The following is a 25,994-nucleotide window of genomic DNA, read 5'->3' as shown; positions in this document are numbered from 1 at the left end:
GCCGATCGCAGTTGTAACGAGATATAAATTAGCCTGAATTGATCGCAGATTTATTGGGTATCAAAGGTAGCATAATCTAAAGCAAATGCGGGGGTGGATAAACATCGGCACAGCCCATCCTAGTTAGTGGGGGGCCGGTGGGGAGACGGGGCGCACCCTGCACCCCATTAACAGACACACATGCGCTCTCACAGGATTCTCTCTATTTAGATCTCTCAATCAGCTACATACTCAAGAAGAGGAGACCTTGTTCAGCCACTTTAGGATACACACTAGGCATACTCGACCGTAAGAGATTTAGTGAATTCCATATGAACTCTATTAAGACATGGGGAACGTGTACTGGAATGATTAATCTCTCGTAGAACAGCTATCCTTGACTCTATATACTAGACGTAACGCGAGGAAACAAAAACAAAAAGCTTCCTCGCGTTCAAGGAACCCCGAGAAGTGTCAATCGTGTAATACACCCGGAATTCCAGCTCGGATATTTCCAAAAACAGCTCCGGGTGGCGAATTGATGGGGACAGCACAACTTGTTTATTTAGATTCTCACGAATTGTTTCCGAACCCTGACTCGAAACAGGCTAATCCAAACTTGATTACTTTGTCGATAATCCCTGCTCACCTACAGCGGTATCAGCAAGACAGTAGCAGATGCATCATTGCTATAATGCAGTATGGTCGAACCAGAGACGTCGTCATTCCGCAGCGCCATTTGATACGATTCAGTCTTTCTATATGAGGCTACATACCAACAGCCACATGGGCAGCCAGCACATCCCGGAGCGCTTGGTGCGCATCGCCTTTACTCAACCCTTGAGCTTTGTGTTAGTGGAGTAGGGTTGCATAGAGAGTAGAGTTGAATAGGTGGTAACAACCAACTAAAACCGGACGCAAGCAACTGTATTTTGGACGGATACACAAAATAAGAATCACAATTCAAGTGGAGAGTTATATTAGAATAAAGTCGCGGACCGCCACGAACACCATGATCAAGGGAGATGCCAATATCACGCCGTGGTACAGTTCAATCACGTGACTGGGAATTACGTGCTAGACAACGTCGTCCTCGTTCTCTTAACAATACTATCTTCTTCTTTCCTCATATGCGGTGAAACCGTGCCTTATAATACCTATTTAGAAAAGAAAGTTGAACTGAAAAGCCGAGAGGCCCTCCCAGACACAAAAATGCCCGTCCTCCCATCCCTGGAATCAACCACTTTCGATGCCGACCTCCGCGACCGGCATCTGATTTATGACTACGCCGCGCAGGATGAACACGGCAACCCTGAGAAGTGGCGGTATGAAATGTGGTTCTATAACGAGGACCGCATCAACTACGCCATCCACGGCGGGCCGATGGCGGGACGAGTCAATTTCCAGACGGCGACGTATCAGTGCATTCGCCCCGGGGAGCTGTGGCAGTGTAACTGGCTCGAGGAGACGGGGACGATTTGCTCGCTTGTGTATGATATTTCCAATAGTCGCATCACCACCTTGCTTGGATTCTCCAAGGGGCATTGGGAGCAGGCGGAGGCGGCGCATGGCGATAAGCGTAACCCGCAAGATTTGGAGAGGTGGCGCGGACTGGCGAGGCTGGGGATTCAGACGGATCGCAAGCTGCTGAGCGAGCAGGCTAATATCGTGTGGGATTTCCGGGGGCCGGGGGATCTGAAGCCCATTGAGATGGATTGGCCCACTCTGTAACTGGGGGTCATGCATGAACTCCGGTGATATGCAATGGCGGATTCGATGATATTGAAGGGATCGGAATGGAGGTTGAGATAGGCTGGCAATGGTATAGAGTCCAACGTATGCAGCAACGGGGTTGCCGCCAATGGATAGACTGTTACTCGGATTGCCTGCACGTAATAGGGTCCCAGTGTCGACCGAACATCCTTCGACAGAAGGCCATGACAGACTGCTCAAGGACGACAGACGACAGGACGGGGCCGGGCGCCATGTAATGGTTGGGATCTTCCAACTCGTTGGCAGGTTCGATATGGCCTGAGATCATCATTTAGACACATCGAAAGCGACAGTTGTACTAGTTGCTAGTGTCCGACTCGAAAATTTCCAACAGTTCGCACTAGGACCATGGGGTACGCATGGGTGACGGGGTACAACGAGTGGAGAATGGCACGAGAGACCAAGCTGTCAGCCCAGAACTGTCGCCGAAAAGGGTGAATATAAAAAAAACATGGACGGTCGGGAGGAGACCGTCCTATGCACGAGGAGCTAATCAGAGCCCGACGACCTTCCTGATGGAGCTTGAAGACAAATAAGCTGCACCTGGATGTCATCGAGGTTGGTGGGTGGGGGATCGTTGAACGAGGGAGCGCGGCTGATGATTCCGACCGCGACCTCTGAGGCCTGCGAGTGTGTGGTCATGTCATCGAGGTACCACACCTGCCATGGATGGGCGCTGGTTCCCGGGGTCATGACCGATACCCGCTGGCCAGGCATTGTTTCAAAGACAAAGTCTGGGGCCAACCGTCAGCTTGTCGGATGGGCCAGCGAAATGGGGGGAATACATACCTTGGACTGGAATGGAGGCCACTTCAAACATCTGTGGTGGACAATTCTCCAACGTGGGCGGCCAGGCGATCATCTGCGCCAAGACAGCTTCTAAGGGTTTGTGGTGGTCTTCACCCGATGTAGCCATTTGAAACATGGTGTTTCGGAGGATTGCCTTCAGGTCCTCAGAGCAGGGCGGCCCCCAAATCCCATCACAGCCATTGTTCCCGCCAGAGGGCACCCCGGTGATGTTGCCAATGCGGAGGGCAATCTCGGAGGTGCGATTCGCGTCAACCGCGTCGTGACTAACATGGGTGTCCTGGTAGCGAAGCCAGTAGGCCACTTTGGTCATTGGACCCTCGCCTTTGCCCGAGGGACTGGAATCGAATCCGTAGAAGAGGGTGATGGGATCGGGAAACACGGGCTGGAATCCCAGGCTCACGGCGGTTTGAGCCACAGGGTCGACGCATCCTGTATTCCAGAACGAGCAGAATTGGGCGGCACCGCCGTGGAAGAGCATCAGCAGGATCCCGAGGAGGAAGGGTCGGAAAAGGGACCCGGGATGCTTGTCGGAAGCCATTGATTATTGCGACCGGGAAAATCCACGCGGGGAACGAGGAGAGAAAGGGTGGTAGACTGGGCCACAAGAGTGACCACGGAGGCCCTCCAGAGGCGTCTAAGAGGATAATGAGCGGCTGAACAGGACACCGACGGTCATGCTCATGTCTGGGGCGATGGGGTAGTGTCAAAGGAGAGGGAAAACAGAAGTAGAAATAAAGGATGAGTGAGAATGGAAGGAAAAAGGGTCCGACTTGCACCAAGCGGAAGAGCTGGTGTTGGTTCGTTGAGTTAGTGAAAAGCCAGGCGAGAAGGGGCCAGCCAGAGTGACTTGATGGTACTTCCCCCATCATGGGAATCTGCGGCGTGGGCCAAGTATCTCTAGGTCACTCGTGTCCCCTGGCATTCCTGCCGAGTCCCCGCATTGTCCACGCCTGACTGGGCAAATCAGACGGCAGATCGCGCTCCGGCTGACTGAGCGAGCGAAAGGGTCCGGCCAGTCAGGGTCGCGATAGTGGAGCGAGTGAGAATAATACTGGCCGAGCGCTGGTACAGATGAGATCATCCAGGAGCCGTTTGTTTACTCCGGAAAGACACACTGTGGTCGAGGGCATACTGCGCGCCTTGTTGCCTACGCCTTCCTGTACAGATAACTACAAGCACATCAGAAAGACCGGATTTCGCCAGGTTCGAGGGTCTAACGCTAGCAGACCCTTTGGCTCGGCGTAATCCACTAAGAGAGCGCCACCGCCATCACTGCTCACCGTGAGGCCCTTGATCAATTATCCGCCTATCGGAGGATGCGCTAGTTCCTACGGTGTCGTGGAGTGCTGATTATTGTTTCGATCTCTCCTCGGTCGGCTGCTGTCACTCGGCCAGTGCCGTCTTTGTTACCTAACAGCTTTGCCTGGGTCTGAAACATTCCTGGGTGGATCCAAGCTGGAATCCACCGGAGAGCAACTTGGCGGCCGCGCTATTGTCAACGGCCAAGATCCGCGCTTGCCGGTCTGACTGTACGACTGTACAAGTTTAGTGAGTAGTTTTCTGCTACAGAGTTGATAGGCGAAAAGTGCACTCCAAGGCAATTCTCCAGATAGAGTCATCGTCACGCATATTTTATGTTCAATCGTTCTGGCAGTCGTTAGGGCACCTCAGCATACTCCTCCAGCGCCTCATGCAGCCGCCCAAACACACTCCCATGCCAAGCCCTAACATCCACCCACTCCTCCGGTGGCATGGTCACGCTCATCATACGCAGCCACCCGCCAACAATCAAGTCGGCATAGCTAGCCCGTCTGCCGAGCAAGAACGGCCCGGCAGCATCCCTATTAAACATCTCCGCCAGCGGCGCCAGCGTCGCACATAGCGAATCCATCATCTTCGCCCTCGCCTCGCCGCGAATGGCCAGGTCATCCCACGATGCCACGCCGGCGCGCCGGACGAACTCCGCGCGGATCGTCTCGGCCGTAGCGGGATCGAAGGGCAGGCCGTGGGCTAGGAGGGGCACGTGTGCGCTGACGGCTGCGTCGACGTGTGTGTTAAATTGGGCGTAGGCGCGCAGGTTGTCGTCGGCATCGGCGGCGCGAACTGAGAGCGGTGCAAAGAGCGCAAGATCATGCTCGTAGACAAAGTCCAGTGTTTGCGCGGGGAACAGATCGCCTGCGCCGGAGACCGAGTATGTCTTTTGTAGGTACGCGGCAATATCAAAGGAATCGCCGATAATCGAGTTGGTGGTAGAATCGGTGAGCATGGGGAGTGTGTAGTAGTCGCTGCCGTCAGCAAATTTCCGTGAAGCAGGTGCGCCGACCGTGCGACGAACTTTGGAGATTTCGGACATCTGTACCCATTCTGTTGTGTAGGGGACGCCCTTGAAGTTGAGCGCGTAGCGGGCTTTCCAGGGATTTGGGGCGCATGTTGACTCTGCTAATGGAGGGCGAAAGGCAATGTCGTAGAAGACGATGGCGGGCGAGGTTGGAGTTTCCATTGCCAATAACTATGAGTAGGCAGGGACTGGGGGGGATGTCCTAGCGACTTGAGGGAGATTCTTGAAGACAAAAGAACGTCCAGTCTAAGGCAAACTGTGGATCCTCAGTTCCACTATAGTATTTAGTCCCCGCTTCCGGTCGGATTTTTTTGGTTCGGATTTCAGTATATACATTGTTAGGTCCCGTGTAGACAGTCAAGTGTGCTTCATTGATACACCTAGGCCAGAGATGTTACATGGCTAATGCTGGGAGATTGGGTAAGATCTCCGCCCACCTCCCATGGTTCTGATAATCCTAAAGCTTCCGCAACATCTACAAACCAATAAAGATATTCTCGAATCCGATCCTCGAGTATATCCCTCGAACTTTTCCGCGAAGAGCCTGGTCTCCCAATATCTGGCTCTTTGTCCCAGAACATATCAGACCCTTCTTTTCGCATTTCAAACAGTGAGGTTCTGTCATATCACAGATAATGCGGCGTTTCGAGCAGTTGAAAAATCCTGCAGAAGTAAGTCGGCTTCATAAGTCTAGGAACCCGAGTCTAAGGAAGAATCTCGACTCGCGGTGGGCAATCTTTGCGCTTTCCCGTGGCTTTTTATTTGGTTATATCAGACTGAACGATTAGGAATATGATACAAGAAGGAACCAGCACGGCGAGTGTTAAGGTGACGACTCCGATAAAGCGGAGATGGAGTTTAGAATGCGGGATTAGATAAAGGTTGAAGCCGTGGCGCGGTAATAATGCACAGGATACTGCCCTTCCTATTCCGGCTCACTGAGTAGATCTCAGCACGGGCGCTGGCTCATTGACGCTGATCACGTGACCACGGAGCATTCGTGCTTGGTCGGGATTCTTCATAGTTCACTAGCTCTAGAAACGCATCCTTGCACCCATACCGAAGTGTAATAAAAACATGGAGATTCTCACTCCATCTGACTACCAATCGGGCTCCAAAAAGAGACCCAAGAGACAAGGAAGACCTTGTGATGCCTGCCGGAAAAGGAAGACTCGATGTATAGTCAATGATGGCGGACCCAAATGCGCCTACTGTCGCCTCCGCAACTCTGCGTGTACTTACGACTCCACCGAAAGGCCGACGAAAGAAAGTCGTGTCCCAGTTGCAGAACATGGTGCGCGGCAAGCGTCAGTTCCTGATGTGTCGCCGGTCGAACATTTCCCCAGCCAGGCGCGCAAGACGGCCACCCCAAAAGCAGCAACTGAGGCGTCCGACTTTGTCTACGATAGGTCGACGCTCGGCCTTGCTCAAACTCGCTTCTCGGAGCTTTACGGCCTCGGAAGTGACATGGAACCGATCCTCATGGTGAGTCTTCGCTCTTGGTCCTTACTTTTACGCCCCAGGTCGAACCTTGTTAACAGACCGTGCAAGCGCCACCGCCCGTACAACCCTTCGACCCAGGAGTTCAGTCTCGATACTCACGCCATTAGGCGAGTGCTTCAGACGCATCCTGATTGTGTCGGCTACCCTCTAACTTTTCACATGGTGTCTGACGAGAAGGCGCTCGAATTCGACGTTACTCGTTCACAGGTCGACTCAATTGAAGCCTGCGTGCGGCCGCATGGCCCGAGTCTTGTGGAGCTCTTCTGGAGACATGTCCAACCCTGCTATCCCCTGCTTCACAAGGATTTTTTCGTGCAGAACTATCGCGAGTCTTACCGGCAGATCCACCCGGCCATTCTCGGTGCTGTCTATCTGTCCGCTCTGCGCTGGTGGTCCTACGACCCGGAGCTGTCGATCTGTCCAGCTCCAGATGCCGGGTCACTGCGCAAAATGCTGCACCAAGCGATATCATCTTCGTATCACAGACCCAAATTGTCTTCGATTCAAGCCATCCTCCTCCTACTTCAGTGCCAACCCGAGGATCCGCTCAACCCGGACCACACTTATGCTTGGGGACTGACATGCCAGGCTCTAGCAATTGGACAATGTCTCGGCTTGAATCTGGACCCCAGTGACTGGTATATCCCGCAGTGGGAGAAGAACGTCCGGAAACGCCTGAGTTGGGCACTTTACATGCAGGACCGCTGGTCTGCATTGGCTTACGGACGGCCAGTCCATCTCCACCATGAAGACTGGACCGTGGGGGAGCTGTCAAGCGAAGACTTCGACGATTTTGACAACTCTGGCTTGGACGAGGAGCGGCGGTCTCTTGCTGCCACAGGGAAACTGCAGTTCCAACTTATGGTCCGGCTCACGCAGATCCTCTCTTCAGTGATCTCTTCGTTCTACACGGCCCGGACATCTTTCGATCAGGACACCGTGTCTCTGTATCAAAGATCCCAGCCGTTGCTGGAGGAGCTTCAGGAATGGTATCAGGCCATTCCGTTGTCGCTACAGATGAATATCACATACCAAAGAAAATTGTGCTTTCACGGTAGGTTTACTGCCTCCAATTATTAGGTGTCCAAGCAGATGATGAGATGCTGATATTGGAGATTTCAGGCTACCTACATTTCTCATACTATGGAGTGTTAATCAACCTTCTCCGCCGACTCATACGATCCACGGCGCTTCCGCCGAGCTGCCCTGAAAGCCAGGTTCTCTTGGACCTTCGGCAGCTCGCCTTGCAGACAGCCCAGAGTGCCATAAGTTTTGTTATGCAGCTTCGTTCTGACCAACTGGAGGCATTTTGGTATTTCAGTGAGTCCAAACTTTGCTCTCATCGCCACTTCTCTTTGATTGCTAATACCAGGCGCAGCTTCACCTTATCTCTTCTCCTTACTTGGGTCATTCATCACCCTCCTGCTCGTCACGTCCCTTTCATCTCAAGAGAGAAGCTTCTGGCAAGAGACACTCAACTCGTACCTGTGGTATCTGCGAACGATGAGCAAGAGCAGCGAGCCGATGAGATACGCCGTGAACCGCCTGGAAGGGGCTATCCTGCGTGGGCTAGAACATACTCTTGCCGTCAATCTTAATGAGCCACTGGATGACAGCGTCAGTCCCATGATGGCAGACTTTACAAAGACTCTCGAGTACGCTGATTTTGGCGACTGGGACATCGCCGCCAACGTCAATGGAGCATTTGACTTGCTCGGCGCTATGGGGCTGAATCCCGATGTTTTTGTGACCGGAAGTACATTTTGAGAAGATGTTAAATAGCATTCTTTGGAGCTATCTGATGCTACACTGCATATCCAGTTCTTGAAAGTAGACCTCCGTATCTGAGGGAGACATTGCTCAGCTCGATTTCACCGTCCTCAACGAACCAACCAAGTCGTCGGCTCCTAACGACTCTTCCCTCTTCCGTGTCTGCAGTGATGACGGTCAGACCCGCCGAGCCAGGAAGCCGGAAGCTGATGGATCGTCCTCCACAGAAGCACTCTAATATAGACTCCCTCAGAAAGAGGGCCACACCGCCCGCCAGATTGACGCCGTCGTGGCGGACGAGTTCATAGCCGTCAACCGGTCGCGGAAGATGCAGGTCGTATTGGTCTGCCCAGAAGTCGTCCAGGGCCGCAACATCTGTGAGCAATGTAACGGTATAAGTATTCTCGCCGCTCGGGGTGAACTTCAGGCGGTGGCCTTTCTCCGTGTCATTGACCTGCAGAAGAACGCCAAAGGAATGGGCGTCGCATTGTTGGATGTCGAACCTGAGGAGGAGATCCTCTGTCTCTGCGATGCCCAGCCCGGGGAAGGCGGTGCTTGTGGAACCCGCCGAGGACAACGAGAGCTCACCCGTCGAGCCGGAAATGAGACCCGGTTTTGAAGTACCTTCGAATAACTGATCTACCTCGGGCACCGTTGTGATTCGGAGATATCCCTTGTCATCTGCGTATACCTCCCGCGGTATCCCGAAATCTCCGCCCCAGAGCCACTTTGCCTCGTCCTCGACATAATCGCCGATCCAGCCGAAGAATATGCGCTTGCTTCGGTCAGCAGCCTTGGGACAAGACTTGGCGGCGTACCATCTCCGTCCATCCAGGCGACCGTGCGAACCGTCCCGAGGAATTCTAAACGGGCCGTATGGCGAGTCGGCAAACCGGTAGACGGTGCCCGCATTCGGGGCTTGGAACCGCGAGTAGACCAGATACCATTTTCCGTTGGGTAAGGTGAATAGCTCGGGGCACTCGGGGCAGAACATATCATTCGGGGCATACAGAGGCTGAGGCGCAAAAGTCCACGTTTCCAGGTCGGTAGATTTGAGCAGAGCAACACAGCCTCGACTCCAAAACGGTCCATTGGCCAGCCGCGAGGCGACGAGCATCCAGTACTGCGCCTCGGACTCATGAAAGAAAACAAACGGGTCCCGGAAATCAATGTCTTCAAGCTTGGATCGGCCCTCGCCATTGAACTGGATCTCGCAACCTGGCTGGAACTTGCTGCCGTGGCGGTCTTGCGCTCTTGCCCGCAAAATGACCTGCTTACCACTCTGCGAGAGGTTGTAACCCGTGTGGAATATGTTCATATTCCCGTCCGGCCCCAGGACCGCGGCTCCTGTCCAGACGCCATCAGCGTCTTGGGCGGACGGGCTTTCCCGGGGCTTGATGATCGGCTGGGGGTCGCGCTCCCAGTCGACCAAATTCCGTGAACGAAGCCGCCACCAGCAGGATCGTAGCCGAGGCGGGTGATGCCGCGTAAAGGGAGGTGTTGTTAGGTGGAAGAGGTGGTAGGTGTCTTCGATGAGGATGGGGATCGCGTCGGCCGCTGCCTGAGCAGGAGAGACACGGCTGTACAAGGCGCGCTCCGGCGGCGGTGTTGGAATTTGGTCGATGCTGCCCATGCTTACCCAGGCCGCCTTCGATGGCTTCGTTGGGTAGGATGGAAAGTGCTCATGAGGGAGGCCAATATGTACATATTTCTTTTTATTTGAGGTCGGGACGTTGTCCGGCTGCCGTCATCCACGGCATATAGGGCTTATAGATAGCCGACGCCGAAACATTCTAATAAGATTCTCCGTTGGCATTCCTTGTTTGTCATTTTCCGACGGTCGATGCCGTTATTGGGAAATCTTGTAGGGAATGGCCCCACTATGGCTTGCCGTCGGCGAAAATGAAGACCGTCGGCATCCTCAATCGGGTAACTAACTAGCGAAGGTTCACCACGTCCGGAATCCGGGGGCAAATGGGGATCTCCCAAGTTACGGGGTACTTACCATGCCATCCACTCATTCCCGACATCGAGCTGGGGAAACTGGGACAGTCATATAAATGGCTGCATACCTACCCAAAATTTCCAACCACACTGTCCGTTCAAGAGCAGGAAGCTCCAATTAGTCAACCGGCCGCTTTACCTTCGCCATGGCCAGGATTCAGTATCCATATATCTGGTTCTGTTGCGCATTCGCAACCTTAGGCGGCTGTCTCTACGGTTATGATGGCGTCTACTTCAACGGCGTTTCCACCCTAGGTTTGACCTGAAGGGCCCCTTCCCCATCCAAGATACGCTTTCTGACCCGTCTATCAGATGTGTTTGTTCGGCACTTTGGCCAAAAGACGAGCAACGGCGGATATGAGCTCCCTCCCGCGGACCTCTCCGTCATGACATCCATGATGAATGTGGGTGAGCTGGTCGGGTCTGTGAGCGCGGCGCCTTTGAACAATCTGCTCGGACGTAAGAAAGTGTTCCTTTGTGGCTCTGTAGCAATTGTCGTCGGCGTTATCCTCCAACTAGCAACAAGCTCCAGCCGAGCCATGATCACAGCTGGACGCGCCGTCCTCGGCTTGGGCGTCGGCCAATTCTGTGGCACGTCGCCGCTTTACATGGGAGTAAGCAAGCCAAAGTCGTGGACTGCCATTGAGTCGTTCGATGCAACTAACCTCCCTTCCTTCCTTTCAGGAGATCGCACCACAGTCTATGCGCGGTCCACTCCTGATGTGCTGGCAGCTCGTCCTGTCCATCGCGCAGATCTTCGCCGCCGGCATTAATCGCGGCATGATCAACATCGACAGTACCTTCGCCTACCGCTTCCCCATCGCATTCCAGTTGCTCTTCCCCTTTTTCATCTTCGTGGGAATAGCGTTCGTTCCCGAATCGCCTCGCTGGCTTCTTCGCAAGGGCCGTCGTGATGACGCCGAGCGGTCCCTCCGCCGTCTCCACCGCAAGGAACCCCAGTACGAACCCGAAAGCGAGATACGCGAGATGCAGGCCGCTCTGGATCTCGAGGCGAGGACGGACGACGAGGGCAGCTGGCTGCAGCTGCTAAAGGACCCCATCGAAAGGCGCAAGGTCATCTACAGTGCGGGCGCGCTGGTCGCGCAGCAGATCAACGGCATCCAGTGGTTCTATTATTTTGGCACCGTTTTTGCCAAAGCCATTGGCCTGTCGGACCCCTTTCTGATGACACTGATTGTGTTCATCATCCAGGTCTTCGTTGTCCTGGCGGCGGTGCTCCTAGGCAACAAACTCCGGAGGCGGCCACTGTTGATGATCACCACTGGCATTATGACCGTCTCTATATTTGTGGTGGGTTGCCTCGGCATTCCTGGAAATGACCCGACCAAAGCCATTGGTAAAGTCATCATCAGCTTTGTGATTATCGAGATCGTGGCATTCAATTTTGCGTGGGGCCCGCTCGGATGGACGATTGTAAGCCTCTTTCAACTTTTCCTAGTTTAATCCGTGCTTCCGATCTTTTGACTTACAACAACTTTTAACAGGCATCGGAGATGGCCGTCGGTCGAAACCGCAACAGGATCTACGCTGTTGCCGTTGCCTGCTTCTGGGTCACAGTCTGGGCCACTGTGTTTACTCTCCCGTATCTCTACTATTCGGCTAATCTGGGGCCCAAGACTGGGTTTGTATACACGGGGCTTTGCTTCATCACGTGGGCATATGTGTATTTCTGCGTGGGTGAAGTCACAGGCCGGTCGATTGAGGAGATTGAAGGCTTCTTTAGGGACGGCATTCCTGCGAGGCAGTGGAGGAATCAGCCACAGAAATCGGCCGTGATAGAAGCAAAGATTGACGAGGAATCGGATATTTCTGAAAAGGCTCACGGGGTGGAGCAGGAGAATCAACTGCAATAGAAGGAGAAACTCTTGAGACCAGATAAAAGTCATCTGATCCATGTAAAAAATTGCATACGAGTTTTAATACATAAATATACATGTCGCTCTCGTCAAATCTTATCCCAAAACCCATATCACGATGTGAAGGTCGATCTTGTTCCTTTGGATAAGCTATGATTCGCTCCCTTGTGTTGTTTCGCAGCCGCTTCATCAAAACCTAGTCGGGGCAACCCAAGGCGATTTGCTATTTTACTCCCAAGAGCCCTCCAGAAATCGCCGACGAACATCTCGAGCTATTTCGATATTCTTCCTTGCCCTCTCTCTACTTTCTTTCGCTTTACCTTCGAAAAGGGTTTCAAGATCTCTGGTGAAATCCTTGAATCTCTCATCCCGCTGAGCAATCATCTCTTTCTGAAGGGTCGTCAACTTTTTGTCTTTCGGCCTGTCGGTGGTTGAATTGTGAGGCGGATACTGCGGTCGCCGCGGCAAACGACTTTTTACGGGAAGAATCTCCAATCTGGGCCCGGGAAGTGTCTGATACCAGTAGACGGTTGTAGACCAGTCGTCGGTGAGATGGTTTGCATGTCCATGCTCCATTGTAACGCGGATCTTTTTGTTGAATCGGATTGGATCGGGCAGATGCCAGCGATATGAGACCTGGTAGTTGGGCATATCGCTCTCGTGGAGAATCGACCCGCAAAATGGATAGGCGTTCTTCTGCATGCCCCATCCTTGACAGAAATAATCCTCGCTGCCGGTGCCATGGAGAGATGGTGGCCAGGTATCATCATCAATGAAAATCATGTCGTCGCCCTCACCCCACCATGACCCTTGAAAATGCGCGACGGAGTGATTGCATCCAATGTAAGTACCTGATCCAGTGGTATCAAGCAGGACATAGTTGTCTTTCCCGTCCAGGTTAGGCACGCTTGTTTCGGGACTGTTTGTCTGCATCTCGGGAGGGGCCCACCCATTAGTGGGATTTTCGCGTCTCCAATGGGCATGAAAATACAGAAGCTCTTTGGGGTTGAAAGGTGTAAGCCGTAGCTCATAGTCGATGTAAAAATACTGAACGAGCGCATTCTCGCCTTGGTTTTCCAGTTCAATGCGGGCCCTGCTGTTGAATGGCATGGGCAAATAACAGTTTAATGCCGCTGCACCACCGAAATTTTTGTCGTCTTCTGGTCTCGCAGAGACGGTGAACGGAATGGATTGAAAGTTTGAAGTAAGCGAGTGACCGATGCAAAAAAAGTCCCCTAGGGGCGCGAGCACGTTGGGCGTGGGGGAATCATCCCAGTACATCTTGATCAGGACCTTGCGGTAGTAATCCGGATCATTATCCTCGTAGCTCATTCCAGATGTTCCTGCACTCTCGGCCATGAAAGAACCGGCTTTGGGGTATGATTGGAGACCGGGCCCGAGAACGCGGCGACAAGCCTGGACGAACCAGAGATGCGTGATCTTGCCTGGTCCTTCAATGTCGGCGAGAACGGCTGTTTCTCCAGGCTGGATCACATAGTGGTCATTGTTTAATCCGCTGTGGTCCCAGCTTGAAACGCGTGCGCTGCGCACGACCTTGCGTTGCGCTACTGCGGAAAACAGATCCATATCTAGAACGTTCGACATAATCGCGAAGGGCAGGGCGTCAAACAGTGTGGCTCAATGGAAAAATCAAAGAAAGTGCTGTGAGGAGCAGAGGCGAGGGCTAAATTATTTGGATTGGAAGATGTGGAGAAATATATGTACTTTGCGAGCACAATCGCTGACCCGAGGATATGCAGTTTATATACGCGAAGTAGAAACTAGTTGCTAAGAACTCCTGGATCTTGCATGGCTGGTGACGGAGGCCTTGCTTTCAACTCGTGACAGTGAACGGAAAATGGAGAAACCCCGTTAAGTCTTTCGAAGTCTTTGCACTATGGCTGCATGCGGGTCACACTTAGACTGTTGTTCCTCGCTGCGGCCCAGTTTCGCCATTTCTTCCCGACACCGCGAGATAACGCTAAACTAATTTAGAATAGCCAAAGGACTCCGCTTATACGCGTACCCTATACGAAACGCTTAGGTCTTTAGGTCCATTAAACCAATAGGCCGTGTCTATATGTGGGTCAATATGGACTGCCGCGAATTATTGTGGCAACGACGGATTGACCCGACTGGGGACTTGGCGTCGGTGAAGGGAACTACCAGGGCCGTCGGCATGCCCAATTGGTAACCAATTTATGAGGGATCTACACAGGACAAACTCTTGGCTGAGGACTTACGTAGTGCGCATCCTTCGCGCTGAAGTTTCGGCGACCCTTCCCGACACCGCGGAATCATACTAAACTAACCTAGAATAGTCGAAAGAGAAGTCGGTCACGCTTTTACCCCGTGGGGAAACAGGGTGTTTGTGGACTTGTGCACGGAGAGGCTTTAATTCCGATTATTGCAACATGTAATATTTATTTGAGTAACATACCCCCCAAAACCGGCGATGGTGATGGTACTAAGCGCAGATATTCCTTGTCCTTCAACAACTGCTTCATTTCTAGATTTGGGAGACTTTCCGATATGGACCCCCCTACAGTGAACGACGTTATTATAGATGGGTAAGACAACATAAGAGTCAGATGGACACAGGAGCCAAATATCACTGACAAAATTGCAAAGCGTCGACTATTCCACAGTTAATCCCGACAACAAATGGAAAATCCTCAAGACGCAACGGCGCTTTGCGCTTTGGTGTAGGTGCTGATCTCCGGTCAATGAATCCTATGCTAACGTAGTAATGTCTATGATTCTAGCAATCTTCATTTCCTGCGGACTCGTCATGCAAGGTTTTGACCTCGTTGCCAATGGTCAATTAGCAGCACTGCCTGCATTCAAGAAGCAGTTTGGATTTCTTCAGCCGAATGGTGATTATCTTCTGCCTGCGCGATATCTCTCAGCATGGAGTTCAATTGCACCCGCAACCGAAGTAGCTGCAGCATTAATCTGGACCCCTTTGCTTGAAAAGTATGGCCGAAAGCCGGGTATTATTGTTGCTGCACTTGTTTCGGTGGCTGGGGTCGTCCTGCAACAACTAGCAACGGACTGGAAAACTCACCTGGCAGGCCGAGGCGTGAACGGTATTTCCAACAAAATGCTATCAAAATTAGTCCTGACTGATACGGAAACCCAGGAATCGCGATTGGTATTATCTTCACTATATCGCCTCTCTGGATTGGTGAAACCAGTCGTCCAGAGTTGCGGGGTTTCTTCCTTTGCTTTTTCAATACCAGCATTGTTTTCGGCCAATTTGCGGTGTACGTCTGTCGAAAATTAATTTCAAATGTTTGAGCTAATCATGAATACAGCGTGATTGTGTCAAAAGGTGGAAGTCATCTCAGCGGCAAATGGTAAGTATAATTATTTCTAGGTCGTGGTGCCTTCCTAGAGTGTGTTCCGTCGTATTGTTTGCCAGGCTCCTAAGAGATATTATATATAGGCAATGGTGGCTTCCAGTTGTTGGCATGTACTTTTTCCCCTGTGAGTCCAATATTTCAAAGTTTTGTTGGTCTTCAAAATACTGACATTCTATCCTGGACAGTAATTCTCCTAGTGGGATACCCGTTCTTCCCCGAATCCCCACAGTGGCTATTGAGACAGGGAAGGGGCGAGAAAGCCCGAAAGTCATTGAAGAAAATCCATGGTTTCAAAAACGACATGTTCTACACCTTGGAGATACGCCGCATGGAAGAAGAAATCAGAATCTCTACCGAGGTACAACGAAACGACGGCGCTGCCACCAGCAAAACAATTTTTGGTCTTGACTTCGGGCTACATTTCGAATGCTTTCGGGGTACAAACCTCAAGCGAACAATGGCCTCTATTCTCGTGGCTTGGGCGCAGCAGGTCATCGGGGCGCCGTTTGTGGTTGGCTACTCTACGTATTTCCTGGAACTAATCGGCATAGCAGATGCATTCAATGCCTCAGTGGCTCTGTACGTGCTTATGGTCTTGGCAAGCTCTGCAGCATTCCCACTGACTGAGGTTGTTGGTCGCCGCACGATGCTTGTTGGACCTCAATTTGTTTTGTGTTTCATCCTGTTACTGATCGGCATCATGGGCTGCGTCCCAGATCACGCAAAAGCGAATTGGGCAATTGTTGTTTTTATGTACCTATGGACTATCATTTTCCAGATGTCCATCAGTGCGACAGGATTCGTCATTGCATCCGAAATAGCCACGATGCGTCTGCGGGCCGTCACTCAGGGTATGGTCACGATCTTCAACGCAGTTGCATCTCTCGTTATGTCGTTCGTCATGCCATATCTAGTGAGTATCTCATCTCCTAGACTATTTGCTTTTGCAGTATTATGGGCTTATTCGTGTGCAATAGATCAATCCTGATGCGGCGGATCTTGGTGGAAAAGTTGGGTTTGTCTTCATGGCGACAGGTTTGGTGGTGTCAGTGGCTGGATATTTCTTATATCCGGAAACAAAGGTACCTTGCCGTTGAAATTACAATTGCAGAATAGTAAGCTGATTAAAGATGGCTTTAGGGGATATCTTTCGAGACACTCGATAAACTATACGAGTTGAGGGTCGCGCCACGACATTTCAAAGCGGAGACCGAGAACTTGGTTACGGATCAGCTGGAGGAAAAATGAAGTTTGCATTTCCCGAGAGAGCAGACGTATGAGAGCGTTCGATGCTTGGGCATTCAGTCGAGCTTCTAGCGACGTGAGGTGGGCATTAGGGTGGAAACTGGCCATGGTATCGTGGAGTACCCTAGTAAGAAGAACACATTGAATAATCCGGCCTTGTCAGAAACAAGTTTTAGATTGACTTTTTATCTGTATCGAATATTGAATTTATGTATGTGTTCGACACTATTGCTACAAAATTACATTTCCGATGCCACCAAATGAGTGAGAAGGCTCTCGAATGCTTGCGTAGAACTTCCCATCGTACCCATTGCTCCATGGCAATAATGCCGTGGTTTTCAAACCCCATTTTAAACCATCAATACTCGTGTCTCCCATCTAGCTGGAGGGAAGTTTAGCGCAACCACAAAAGAGCTACGGCTTGTGCTTAGTAGATCTTACCATCTACCTCACAGTGGAGCCTCGGTTCTTCTTCATCCAAGGCGAGAATGATCGCGGAGCTCGGGATGACCTCCGGATTCCCAGATATCCACTTCCAGGCAGAAATGCCCAATGAAGCAAGCAAACCGCGGACAAATTTTGTTCTTCGTCCGCACCCCGCATTCTCCGTGGGGGCCTTCCACGCCAAGCAGGAATCGGACAGTGTCCGAACACATCGGACTATCTTAGTGTTCCTCCGACAATGTATCTCGAAGGAAGTCAATGGACTTTTTTTTTTACCCGCGGATCTCGGGACCTTCGATTTACATGGAAGAGATGAGAAATTCTGCGCAGAATGTGCGGGCTAGATCTTCAGACGACGAAACCAATTCTCCAGATGCCGCACCCCTTGCAAGACACAAAAGAATTGATGTCGGAGCTGCTTATCGCAAGCGGAGGACTATCCTCGCATGCGACGTCTGCCGGGCTCGAAGGACGAAATGTGATGGCAAAAAGCCCACTTGCTCCTTTTGCAAGGTATTTGACGCATAGCTTGACAGCAACGATAACCCTGACTGATCTCATTGCATCACCAGGAGAATGGAGCCGATTGCACCTATCAACCTGTCCGCGAGACGCCAGCTAGCAGGTATGCCCCAAATCCGCGCCTTGAATCGTCCTTGCCATACATTTCTCTGATCGATCCCGTCCGCTAGACTTGAGACAGATATTTCGGCCGTTCGAGCGCAACTTGACATAATTCAAAGCGTCCTTACGCGAGCACCGACCTTTACATCTGATACTTCTTCGGCACCGTCAGAGAACCTTGGCGACAGTCCCATTACTCGCATACCGGTCATGATTCTTAGCGATTCCGGCTTCATGAGAGTTCTTGGTCTCCGGGACGACCTGGCAGATGAACTTGTATCTCGCGAAAGAGAGCACAGCGTGCCAATAAATCAGTATAAAGGTGGCTTTATGATGGTCATCCAACAAAATCAAGCGTTAGCGTAAGTAGCCCTATCTGCCAAACACAAGTGAGTGATATGCAAGGCTCAATGTAGAGGGACCAGGGCTCTTAACGATTATCACGACAAGGTGCATATTTGGTTTCCTTATCTGCATCCTTCCTTCAAAGAACATTTCATTTCCATTATATCCAGACCCTTATGCCCGTCTGCAGAGTTGTGTCTGACTCTCGCGGTCATCGCTACTGGCTGCATCGCCAAAAATGGCCCTCTCTCCTATTTTTCATTGCCAAATATCGACTATGCAAACGCTGCGCTGGAGATGCTGCCGATAGTGCTGGCTGAATGCTCTATAATGTCTGTGCAGTGTCTTATAGCGATAGCACTGTACTACAACACGCTCCTCAAGCCAATTCAGGCGCACGACTACATCATGATTGCTTCTTTAAGAATCCAAACCCTCCTGAAAACGTAAGTACTGATCTGGGCAGTCCATTATTTACCATTTCGATTAACTATGACAGCAGAAAAGGACACGATCGGGATCCTGACACACTAGAACTCATAAATCGTTCATACTGGGCCATCCTGCTTCTCGAGGCAGAGCTAGCAAACCCGTTCGATTTTCCATCGTCTGGCATACGTGATCTAAACGAGCACACCCCACTTCCCTCATCTTTCCAATCTTCACACTTACCTCAACGTGACTTTGTATCCACGCCGTCATCAGGATCTATGCGGCAATCAGAAGGTGGTGGCGGAACACACGGTGCAGAATCCTATGCAGAGGAACATTGCAATTTGGCTATTAGTTCAAGATATTCCCGCGACTTCTCCGTGTCGCCGCTACAAATGCAATGTTTAGGGGTCACTCATCCGAGCGAGCAGAGCACATTAGCAACATTTGAACAGGTCGAATCTTACTATCTCGCTGAAATCGCCATGCGTCGCATGCTCTACCGATGCACCACCTCTACCCGCCTCCGGCAGCCCAGCAAAACACCCACATATGCCCCAATTGTCGCGGCAGAGCTCGTCTACCAACTGGATGAGTGGTACTATCACCTCCCTGCCTGCTTGCGCTTCGACCGTTCTACAGAATTCAACTCAAATACCGTTCCATCGTCTCCGCACACCGAGTTCCTCCGCACGCAATTCTACAGCTGCCGAACGGGCGTCTACTGGCCCGCTGCCTATGAAGCTATACGCGACAGCGAATCTACCGATCACGTTGACCCCGCTGTCGACATGTTCCTACATTCGTATGCCGGCTTCATGAAATCAGCTGCATGGAGTGTTCGTCTATGCCAGCCCAGCCAATGGGTTGTATATGCAGCGATATTTCCTATGACCCTGGCGGTGCAAAAGACTTTGTCTGTGCCATACCTGCGGAAACACGGGCCTCCAGACTTGGACCATTGCTTTCACTTGGCACGAAGGACTTTTAAGGAGATTGAAGGCCAGAATGCGAGTTTAGATTACTTAGGTGAACTCCTGAACGAGAAACTTGGGGCAGCAGAAAATTGGGTGAACCGTCAAGAATGATTTCTTTGCGAAGACTTGGGGCATATTAGCATAATGACAATTACATCTTTCCATTTGGGTTGCTTTATCAAGTGCGTCTGATTTGTATTGGGGTCGGCTTTCGTGCTCCGCGGATTTAAGTATAACGTGAGTTCAACTTCTGTTGTTCTTGTCGCTACTCTTTATCAAAGTTCGCATATACCAAAACAGTTCACCTAGCTATAAAGAGTTATCTTTGCCCTTTGAGGGAAAGGAAAGTGCAGATCTTTGTATAAGCATCTGTTGTAAGATTCGGTTGCATATTTCAAGCATTAGTTCATCGAGATTCAAGATGATTATGGGACTAATAGCATGTTGTGACGGTTCAATGGCTCGCGAAGCTCCAGTGTGATATAAAAAAAGCATTAACCCGAGATGTATTCAGATATAATTGCTAATGTAGAAGGAGTTATGTGGTGTATAATATTCATTCCTGCAGCGATTCAAGCCGTCCACGTATCACGCTCAGCGACAACCCCAAAGACTCCCCCAACTTCCGTACCCGCTCACGCTCCTGCGCCATCTTCTGATCAGCCATCGTCCTAATAAGCCGCAGGGCTTCCAGTTCTGCAATCTCATCACCGCTCAACCCCACCAATGGATCATGAGCCTCCAGATGTTGCTGCGCATTCAACACCTTGGTAATGGCCTTGATAAGAGGCAGTATAGAATCCATATTAGACGAAAGCCACAGCGCATTCTCGGGCGAAGCACCCTTATGACACCAGAGGATATCCATAGCCTCCGCGCGCTGCGCGAAGGTCTTGAGGCTCTGCGCATCCTCGGAAGGGAGATGCATCACGTTTTGCGTCCAGTCGAAGACCGGTATTTGAAGTTGCGTGTTCTGCCATTGTTCGTAGAGGCCCCGCTCGATGGCGGACATGCGTTCCTTGGCGAAGGACTCGGCGTCATGTTTGCGTAACGCAGAGGAGGTTATGTCCTTGCTTTGGGGCGTGATTCTGCCTCCACTGGCGATTACTTCGGCGATATTGTGCATTTTTCTTACCGTTGTCTCGAGGTCATCGTGTGGCTGTGGGAGTGGGACCAGGAAAGGGAATTCTTTGAACCCAAGAGATGCGAGTTGGTCTGGTATGTTGATAGCGGAGTTTTGGAGCTCCATGTTGCCTGGATAAGTTGGGTTCATGATCCTAGCAATTGTGTCGGCTGGTTTGATGGTGTTGAGATTCTTTGGATGTTGAATCAGGTCTGGCTGAGGTTCATCAGTAGGTGATACTGTGATACATGAGGTCTGCACCTACCCGGCTGTTCGATCTGGTGAGCTTTGAGTGACTATGAGTGACTTTTGATAGCGTCTTTCAGCTTAGTTTGTCTATGTATAACAGGCTGGACGTGACTGGTGTAGCCGAGACGTGATGGCTGCCCGAATGCTTCAGACGCGTACCGAAGGTTATCGACCTGCGTGTGTTGCCTGAGGCAGAATTGACGGATCAGGTGACGGCATGGACATTTGCAACCAAATAAAGTGAGACAAAAAAGAGGCATGATAGTATTGTTGATAATCACAGCGAAGGATAAATGGTTAGTTAGATATGATACAGGAGAGTGTCCTCCAAGCGAGTGTCGTCCTCGTCCTCCCTAATATACAAGCAGTGTTCAGAAGCACTGTTTCCGCAGCCATGCAGACCACCCCGAAGGAACTTTCTCAACCATCCACCGCACAAAAATAGATCGTAGGAGATTGTCCATCAGTAATGCTCTTCAAAAAGCAACCCAAAAGAAAAAACGCCACGCTGGAAAACCAAATGCATGCAAATTAAGGTTGAAAAGGGGTTGACAATTTGTCCACGCCCAGATCATTTGTCGTCGTCCTCAGAATGAGTATGGTCCTTGAGGCCATTGCCGTTCAACCACGCGCGCTTCCACGGGCCGTCTTTCCCAACCGTAGTCTCGCGGTCTCGCCGCATCCCTTCTAGGACGCCCACAATTCCACCGTGGCGCAAGCGTTCAAGCACAACATTCATGCCCTGCTTGCTCTTGAGCACAGCATCCCGGGTCCGGCTTACGCCAATGAGCTCGATGGTTCGCTGGACGCCAGCGGTAGAGAGCGAGGAGAAGAACCCTTTTTTGGGCGCTTCATCCTCCGCCTCAGGGGCGTGGTCTCCAATGTCCGCCTTCTTCCTTCCGCCGAGCAATTTTCCCTGTCCAAGCCGAGAGCGGAATGTGACTGTCGTTCGGACAGTGGTCTGCTCGCTCTTTCGGTCATCGATAGACAACCCATCCAGCGCATGATCGGCATCTCCATTCGCGTGGCGCTGGTACAATTGCTTCTCCACCACGCTGAGGACACCTGTCCACTCCATGTTGCGCGACTCTGCTTCCATCCATCCTTCCTTAGGGTCGATAACCGTGGTTTCGAGGATGTAGCTCTGACCCGAGTTGTCCGGGCCCCCGATGCCCTTGGGCAGCAACTTTAGGATTCCCGACGGGACCTTTGATTTCTTCAGATGCAGTCGGATTGTGTGGAGACGATGGGTGCTGGGGTCGACGTAGCGGTCAATTACGTCGGTGGTGAGGACATGGCGGGAGTAGGGGTTGGGATAGCGGAGAAAGTAGGCTAGAGAGACGGCGGGGAAGGAATAATCGTAGGTGAAGACATTCTCGAAGAACTTCATCGTGGCGGATGAAGGAGATTCATGTAGGCTGATGATGATGAGGTGGTGATGGACGAAGAAGATGGTCGGGGATGGTCAGGCGACAGCAGGTCGATGATCACTTTTCGAAGAGGAGCTGGCCCGGATAATCTTCATTCCGGACAGCCAATCACAGGGCGTAGGTTAGATCGAGGCATCATAATAGATGGAAATGTAGGGAAGAATTGGGAGAAAATAATAAGGAATATCAGTATGTATATTCCGTGTCAATAAAGTGCAGACGATGATAGGAAGCTGGGTTCTGCATGATGCGAATTGACATTGGCGCATTTCTGCCGAGCAATCTGCGGACCAAGATATATTTCCACAAGTTCTTTCCACACAGTATTGATTCTGTAATGAAACCAGCAGAGAGGCCAATGGCTGCGTGGAATTGATACCAAATTCTGAGGAGGTAAACTATCTATCACCGCGGCCGTCCGAGTACCTTTTCCCAAATGGTTGATGGATCTGCGCCACTGAGAATTCCACTGATCTAGAACAGGGCTAGAATCTTATTCGCAAGACCGCGAACTAGAGGACAATTCAACAGGCCCAATAGCCATTATACAAATTACTGGTAACCGGCGAGCCTTCTAGCTACATAAGGGCCCAACGCGGATCATACTGTGGAGTCGATAAGCCGGGGTACTGACCCCGACACAGCCGACGAACCGAGCCCAATCACAATGCGTATGAATAATTCGACGGGTCTTGTCGCAAGCAGCTGATGGTTTTAGCTCAATATGAATTTAATATGATTGGTGCGCGATTCGACAGGCTTCGGGTTTGATCATTCCGAAAGAGGGGCCTGGCAGCTGATCCAGTAGCCGGTATGACAACATGAGGCCCTATGTAGCCATATTTAAGCAGGCGAACGCAAAGCGATTTCTAGTCTCTAACAACCTCAGGTCTCATCACCCAGTATGGCGACTCTTACAGCGAACCCAACGGCTGTCCCGGGCTTGGACCGCCCTATTCAAGACGCTTTCCCTGATGGATTTGCACAAAATGGTGGTCGAATCTCTACCGATCACGTTGGAATGCTTCGTCCTACACCGGCATCGCTGTCCATTGAAGAAATGAGAGAACGACTCAAGCAAGACGGATATCTGTTCGTCAAGGGACTTCTTCCTAGGGAGGACGTCCTGGATGCAAGAGAGCAGTACGGACTTACCACCACATGCCTGTCTATTTATAGTCTTGCTGACAATAACCTCTCCATCCAGCTACTTTAACCAATACTCGAGCACCTCGTTATTAGAACCAGGGACATCTCCCCGGGATGGCATTTTCAATAAATCCTCCCGCCCAGATGCGCACAAAGGCATCGGCGGGGAAGGCTTACCTGCCGACGCAGCTGAAGAGAAGATCCTGATTGATGCCCACAAAGAACCCGAGTACCGCGCTTTTATAGAGCATCCTGCCCTGACCAAGTTCATAAGAGAGTTCATGGGGTGGAAGGAGCATCGCCTGCTCGATCGGTCAATGCTGCGACACAATGTGCCCTTTGGCAAAGGAACTGGTATTCATTACGATAAGCTGTTTCTCAGAGCAGGAGACGGGTTTTTCCTTACTGCCTGGGTTCCAATCGGTAACTAAAACTATTGTACGCCTTTCGGTCGGACTGCGCTCACCTATCATCCTTGCAGGCGATATACCAATCAACGGCGGAGGTCTCTGCTATTTGGCCAATTCTGTCGGACTGGGTCATGCTATCGAGAATGACTTCAATACTCGAGCAGCAGCCATGACGCAGGAGGAGAGGATCTCTGCCTTTAACGTGAACATGATGGATGGCGGGATGATCGCGGCGTCTCCCCAGCAGCTCCAGGAGATGCATTCGGCTTCTGGCGTGCACAAGTGGCTCATCACCAACTATGAAGCTGGGGATGTTGTCTTCCATAATCCGTACAGTATCCATGCCAGTGGTCGAAATGAGGACCAGGAAGGTCGTATCAGGCTGAGCACGGATTTGAGGTTCTATGACAAGGATGATCAGGGCATTGACACGCGGTGGTACAAAATCTGGACCCCGGGAGATGGACTGTAAATATCCACAAGTAATGTAGGTAGAATACAAAGGCGTGTGATACACGGCGACCTGAAAGAGCGTATCTTTGAAAAGAGTGCTGGCGATCAAGATCTATAGTACCGAAGGTCATGTGACTGTATGTAGATGCACGTGATCCAAGACTGCCCCACCAATCACAGGCCAGTGACTCTTTTTTGAATTGGCGGGGGAGAAAAGAGTCACTGGTTCTCAGAAACACACAACACCCGAGCAACCGTATGACCCTCCTTCCCTCGTGGTCGCACAATTTCTCACTCAATCGATCTAGGTTTCTCTCCCGAATCCTCACACCATGGTCGACGAACCAGGTCAGCCACCGGCGTTGACCACGCTGAGTCTCGCCGAGAAGGCTCACGAGAAGCAGCCCGTTAACCAGGTCGTGACACCCTTCGATGTCTCCGGTGGAGTGGATGAACATGGCAAGCTGCTGCCCGTGGACTATGACAAATTGGTGCGAGAATTCGGCGCCACTCCCATCACGCCCACCTTGCTGGAACGATTCGAGAAAGTCACCGGCCACCGCCCGCACCGCTTCATGCGCAGAGGCATTGTCTTCAGCCACCGCGACTTGACTGCAATTCTAGACCGCTATGAGAAGGGCCAGCCTTTCTATCTCTACACTGGCCGTGGGCCGAGTAGTGATAGTATGCACGTCGGACACACCGTTCCGTTCGAGTTCACCAAGTATGAATTACACGCGCGTCACTTGAAGGATGTTGCGCTGACTTTACTAGGTGGCTACAGGATGTATTCGACGTGCCGCTCGTGATCATGATGACCGACGACGAGAAGTACATGCACTCCGCCAAGGTCGAGGTCGAAGACGCCAAGCGATACACCAAGGCGAACGTGAAGGACATTATTGCGGTTGGATTCGACATGAAGAAGACCTTTATCTTCAGCGACTTTGATTTCATCGGCGGCGCATTCTACGAGAACATTTGCCGCATGGCCAAGCGCATCACGATCAACCAGGTGCGCGGCACGTTTGGATTCAACGACAGCAACAACATCGGCGAGTTTCACTTCTGCGCGACCCAGTCCGCGACCGCATTCGCGACGAGTTTCCCGCAAATCTTCGGCACGGACAGGAAGAAGGTCTCGTCGATCCCCTGTCTGATCCCGTGTGCCATCGACCAAGACCCTTACTTCCGGCAATGCCGAGACAACGCCGAGAAGATGAAGTACAAGAAGCCGTCGCTAATCCACTCTGTCTTCCTGCCCGCGCTGCAGGGCCCCGGGTCCAAGATGTCTGCTAGTGTGGATGTCTCCGCCATCTTCATGAGCGACGCACCGAGTCGCATCAAGAACAAGATCAACAAGTACGCTTTCTCCGGCGGACAGGAGACCGCCGAGCTCCACCGTGAACTGGGCGGCAACAGCAAGGTCGATGTGCCGTTCCAGTACTTGACTTTCTTCCTCGAGGACGATGCGGAGCTGGAGAGTATCCGGAAGTCTTACGAGAGCGGTGAATTGATGACGGGTGAGATGAAGCAGCGCTGCATTGCTGAGCTCCAGACGTATGTCCAGGGCTTCCAGGAGCGCCGTGCCAAGGTCACTGATGAGATTGTGGCCGAATTCATGCGGCCTCGTTCGCTGGAGTGGAAAGGAAACCCGAACCCGGTAGTGGCTGAGACGACCAAGAAATAGATGT

The 25,994-nt window shown here is 51.6% G+C and overlaps 13 protein-coding genes across 13 annotated transcripts; 7 read left to right on the top strand and 6 right to left on the bottom strand.

The window, feature by feature from the left end:
• Positions 1-1,191: 1,191 nt before the first annotated feature.
• PFLUO_LOCUS566 (uncharacterized protein) lies at positions 1,192-1,710 on the top strand (the record flags this gene model as incomplete). Its single annotated transcript, XM_073783155.1, has 1 exon — positions 1,192-1,710. The coding sequence occupies one exon, from the start codon at positions 1,192-1,194 to the stop codon at positions 1,708-1,710; it is 519 nt and encodes a 172-aa protein (XP_073634663.1).
• Positions 1,711-2,241: 531 nt separating this feature from the next.
• Positions 2,242-3,100, bottom strand: PFLUO_LOCUS565 (uncharacterized protein; the record flags this gene model as incomplete). The annotated part of the gene is made up of 2 exons (XM_073783144.1): positions 2,242-2,486; positions 2,542-3,100. 2 exons carry the CDS (start codon positions 3,098-3,100, stop codon positions 2,242-2,244), a joined length of 804 nt encoding a protein of 267 aa, XP_073634662.1.
• A 1,119-nt stretch (positions 3,101-4,219) lies between these two features.
• PFLUO_LOCUS564 (uncharacterized protein) lies at positions 4,220-5,062 on the bottom strand (the record flags this gene model as incomplete). Its single annotated transcript, XM_073783133.1, has 1 exon — positions 4,220-5,062. The coding sequence occupies one exon, from the start codon at positions 5,060-5,062 to the stop codon at positions 4,220-4,222; it is 843 nt and encodes a 280-aa protein (XP_073634661.1).
• Positions 5,063-6,089: 1,027 nt separating this feature from the next.
• On the top strand, positions 6,090-8,170 carry PFLUO_LOCUS563 (uncharacterized protein; the record flags this gene model as incomplete). Its single annotated transcript, XM_073783122.1, has 5 exons — positions 6,090-6,194; positions 6,251-6,385; positions 6,452-7,457; positions 7,526-7,723; positions 7,782-8,170. 5 exons carry the CDS (start codon positions 6,090-6,092, stop codon positions 8,168-8,170), a joined length of 1,833 nt encoding a protein of 610 aa, XP_073634660.1.
• A 37-nt stretch (positions 8,171-8,207) lies between these two features.
• On the bottom strand, positions 8,208-9,806 carry PFLUO_LOCUS562 (uncharacterized protein; the record flags this gene model as incomplete). The annotated part of the gene is made up of 1 exon (XM_073783111.1): positions 8,208-9,806. The coding sequence occupies one exon, from the start codon at positions 9,804-9,806 to the stop codon at positions 8,208-8,210; it is 1,599 nt and encodes a 532-aa protein (XP_073634659.1).
• A 517-nt stretch (positions 9,807-10,323) lies between these two features.
• PFLUO_LOCUS561 (uncharacterized protein) lies at positions 10,324-12,051 on the top strand (the record flags this gene model as incomplete). Its single annotated transcript, XM_073783099.1, has 4 exons — positions 10,324-10,432; positions 10,490-10,791; positions 10,862-11,611; positions 11,683-12,051. The coding sequence occupies 4 exons, from the start codon at positions 10,324-10,326 to the stop codon at positions 12,049-12,051; spliced, it is 1,530 nt and encodes a 509-aa protein (XP_073634658.1).
• A 231-nt stretch (positions 12,052-12,282) lies between these two features.
• On the bottom strand, positions 12,283-13,659 carry PFLUO_LOCUS560 (uncharacterized protein; the record flags this gene model as incomplete). Its single annotated transcript, XM_073783088.1, has 1 exon — positions 12,283-13,659. One exon carries the CDS (start codon positions 13,657-13,659, stop codon positions 12,283-12,285), a length of 1,377 nt encoding a protein of 458 aa, XP_073634657.1.
• A 927-nt stretch (positions 13,660-14,586) lies between these two features.
• On the top strand, positions 14,587-16,667 carry PFLUO_LOCUS559 (uncharacterized protein; the record flags this gene model as incomplete). The annotated part of the gene is made up of 9 exons (XM_073783077.1): positions 14,587-14,624; positions 14,686-14,759; positions 14,820-15,143; positions 15,197-15,320; positions 15,372-15,413; positions 15,503-15,543; positions 15,605-16,332; positions 16,397-16,501; positions 16,560-16,667. 9 exons carry the CDS (start codon positions 14,587-14,589, stop codon positions 16,665-16,667), a joined length of 1,584 nt encoding a protein of 527 aa, XP_073634656.1.
• A 2,327-nt stretch (positions 16,668-18,994) lies between these two features.
• PFLUO_LOCUS558 (uncharacterized protein) lies at positions 18,995-19,597 on the top strand (the record flags this gene model as incomplete). Its single annotated transcript, XM_073783066.1, has 1 exon — positions 18,995-19,597. One exon carries the CDS (start codon positions 18,995-18,997, stop codon positions 19,595-19,597), a length of 603 nt encoding a protein of 200 aa, XP_073634655.1.
• A 445-nt stretch (positions 19,598-20,042) lies between these two features.
• PFLUO_LOCUS557 (uncharacterized protein) lies at positions 20,043-20,735 on the bottom strand (the record flags this gene model as incomplete). Its single annotated transcript, XM_073783055.1, has 1 exon — positions 20,043-20,735. The coding sequence occupies one exon, from the start codon at positions 20,733-20,735 to the stop codon at positions 20,043-20,045; it is 693 nt and encodes a 230-aa protein (XP_073634654.1).
• A 694-nt stretch (positions 20,736-21,429) lies between these two features.
• Positions 21,430-22,248, bottom strand: PFLUO_LOCUS556 (uncharacterized protein; the record flags this gene model as incomplete). Its single annotated transcript, XM_073783044.1, has 1 exon — positions 21,430-22,248. The coding sequence occupies one exon, from the start codon at positions 22,246-22,248 to the stop codon at positions 21,430-21,432; it is 819 nt and encodes a 272-aa protein (XP_073634653.1).
• A 944-nt stretch (positions 22,249-23,192) lies between these two features.
• PFLUO_LOCUS555 (uncharacterized protein) lies at positions 23,193-24,319 on the top strand (the record flags this gene model as incomplete). The annotated part of the gene is made up of 3 exons (XM_073783033.1): positions 23,193-23,431; positions 23,496-23,860; positions 23,919-24,319. The coding sequence occupies 3 exons, from the start codon at positions 23,193-23,195 to the stop codon at positions 24,317-24,319; spliced, it is 1,005 nt and encodes a 334-aa protein (XP_073634652.1).
• Positions 24,320-24,632: 313 nt separating this feature from the next.
• PFLUO_LOCUS554 (uncharacterized protein) lies at positions 24,633-25,990 on the top strand (the record flags this gene model as incomplete). Its single annotated transcript, XM_073783022.1, has 2 exons — positions 24,633-25,024; positions 25,075-25,990. The coding sequence occupies 2 exons, from the start codon at positions 24,633-24,635 to the stop codon at positions 25,988-25,990; spliced, it is 1,308 nt and encodes a 435-aa protein (XP_073634651.1).
• Positions 25,991-25,994: the final 4 nt, after the last annotated feature.

The sequence above is a fragment of the Penicillium psychrofluorescens genome (genome assembly GCF_964197705.1).
Source record: "Penicillium psychrofluorescens genome assembly, chromosome: 1".
Taxonomy (NCBI): domain Eukaryota; kingdom Fungi; phylum Ascomycota; class Eurotiomycetes; order Eurotiales; family Aspergillaceae; genus Penicillium; species Penicillium psychrofluorescens.
This window is presented reverse-complemented; position numbering and strand designations above follow the sequence as displayed.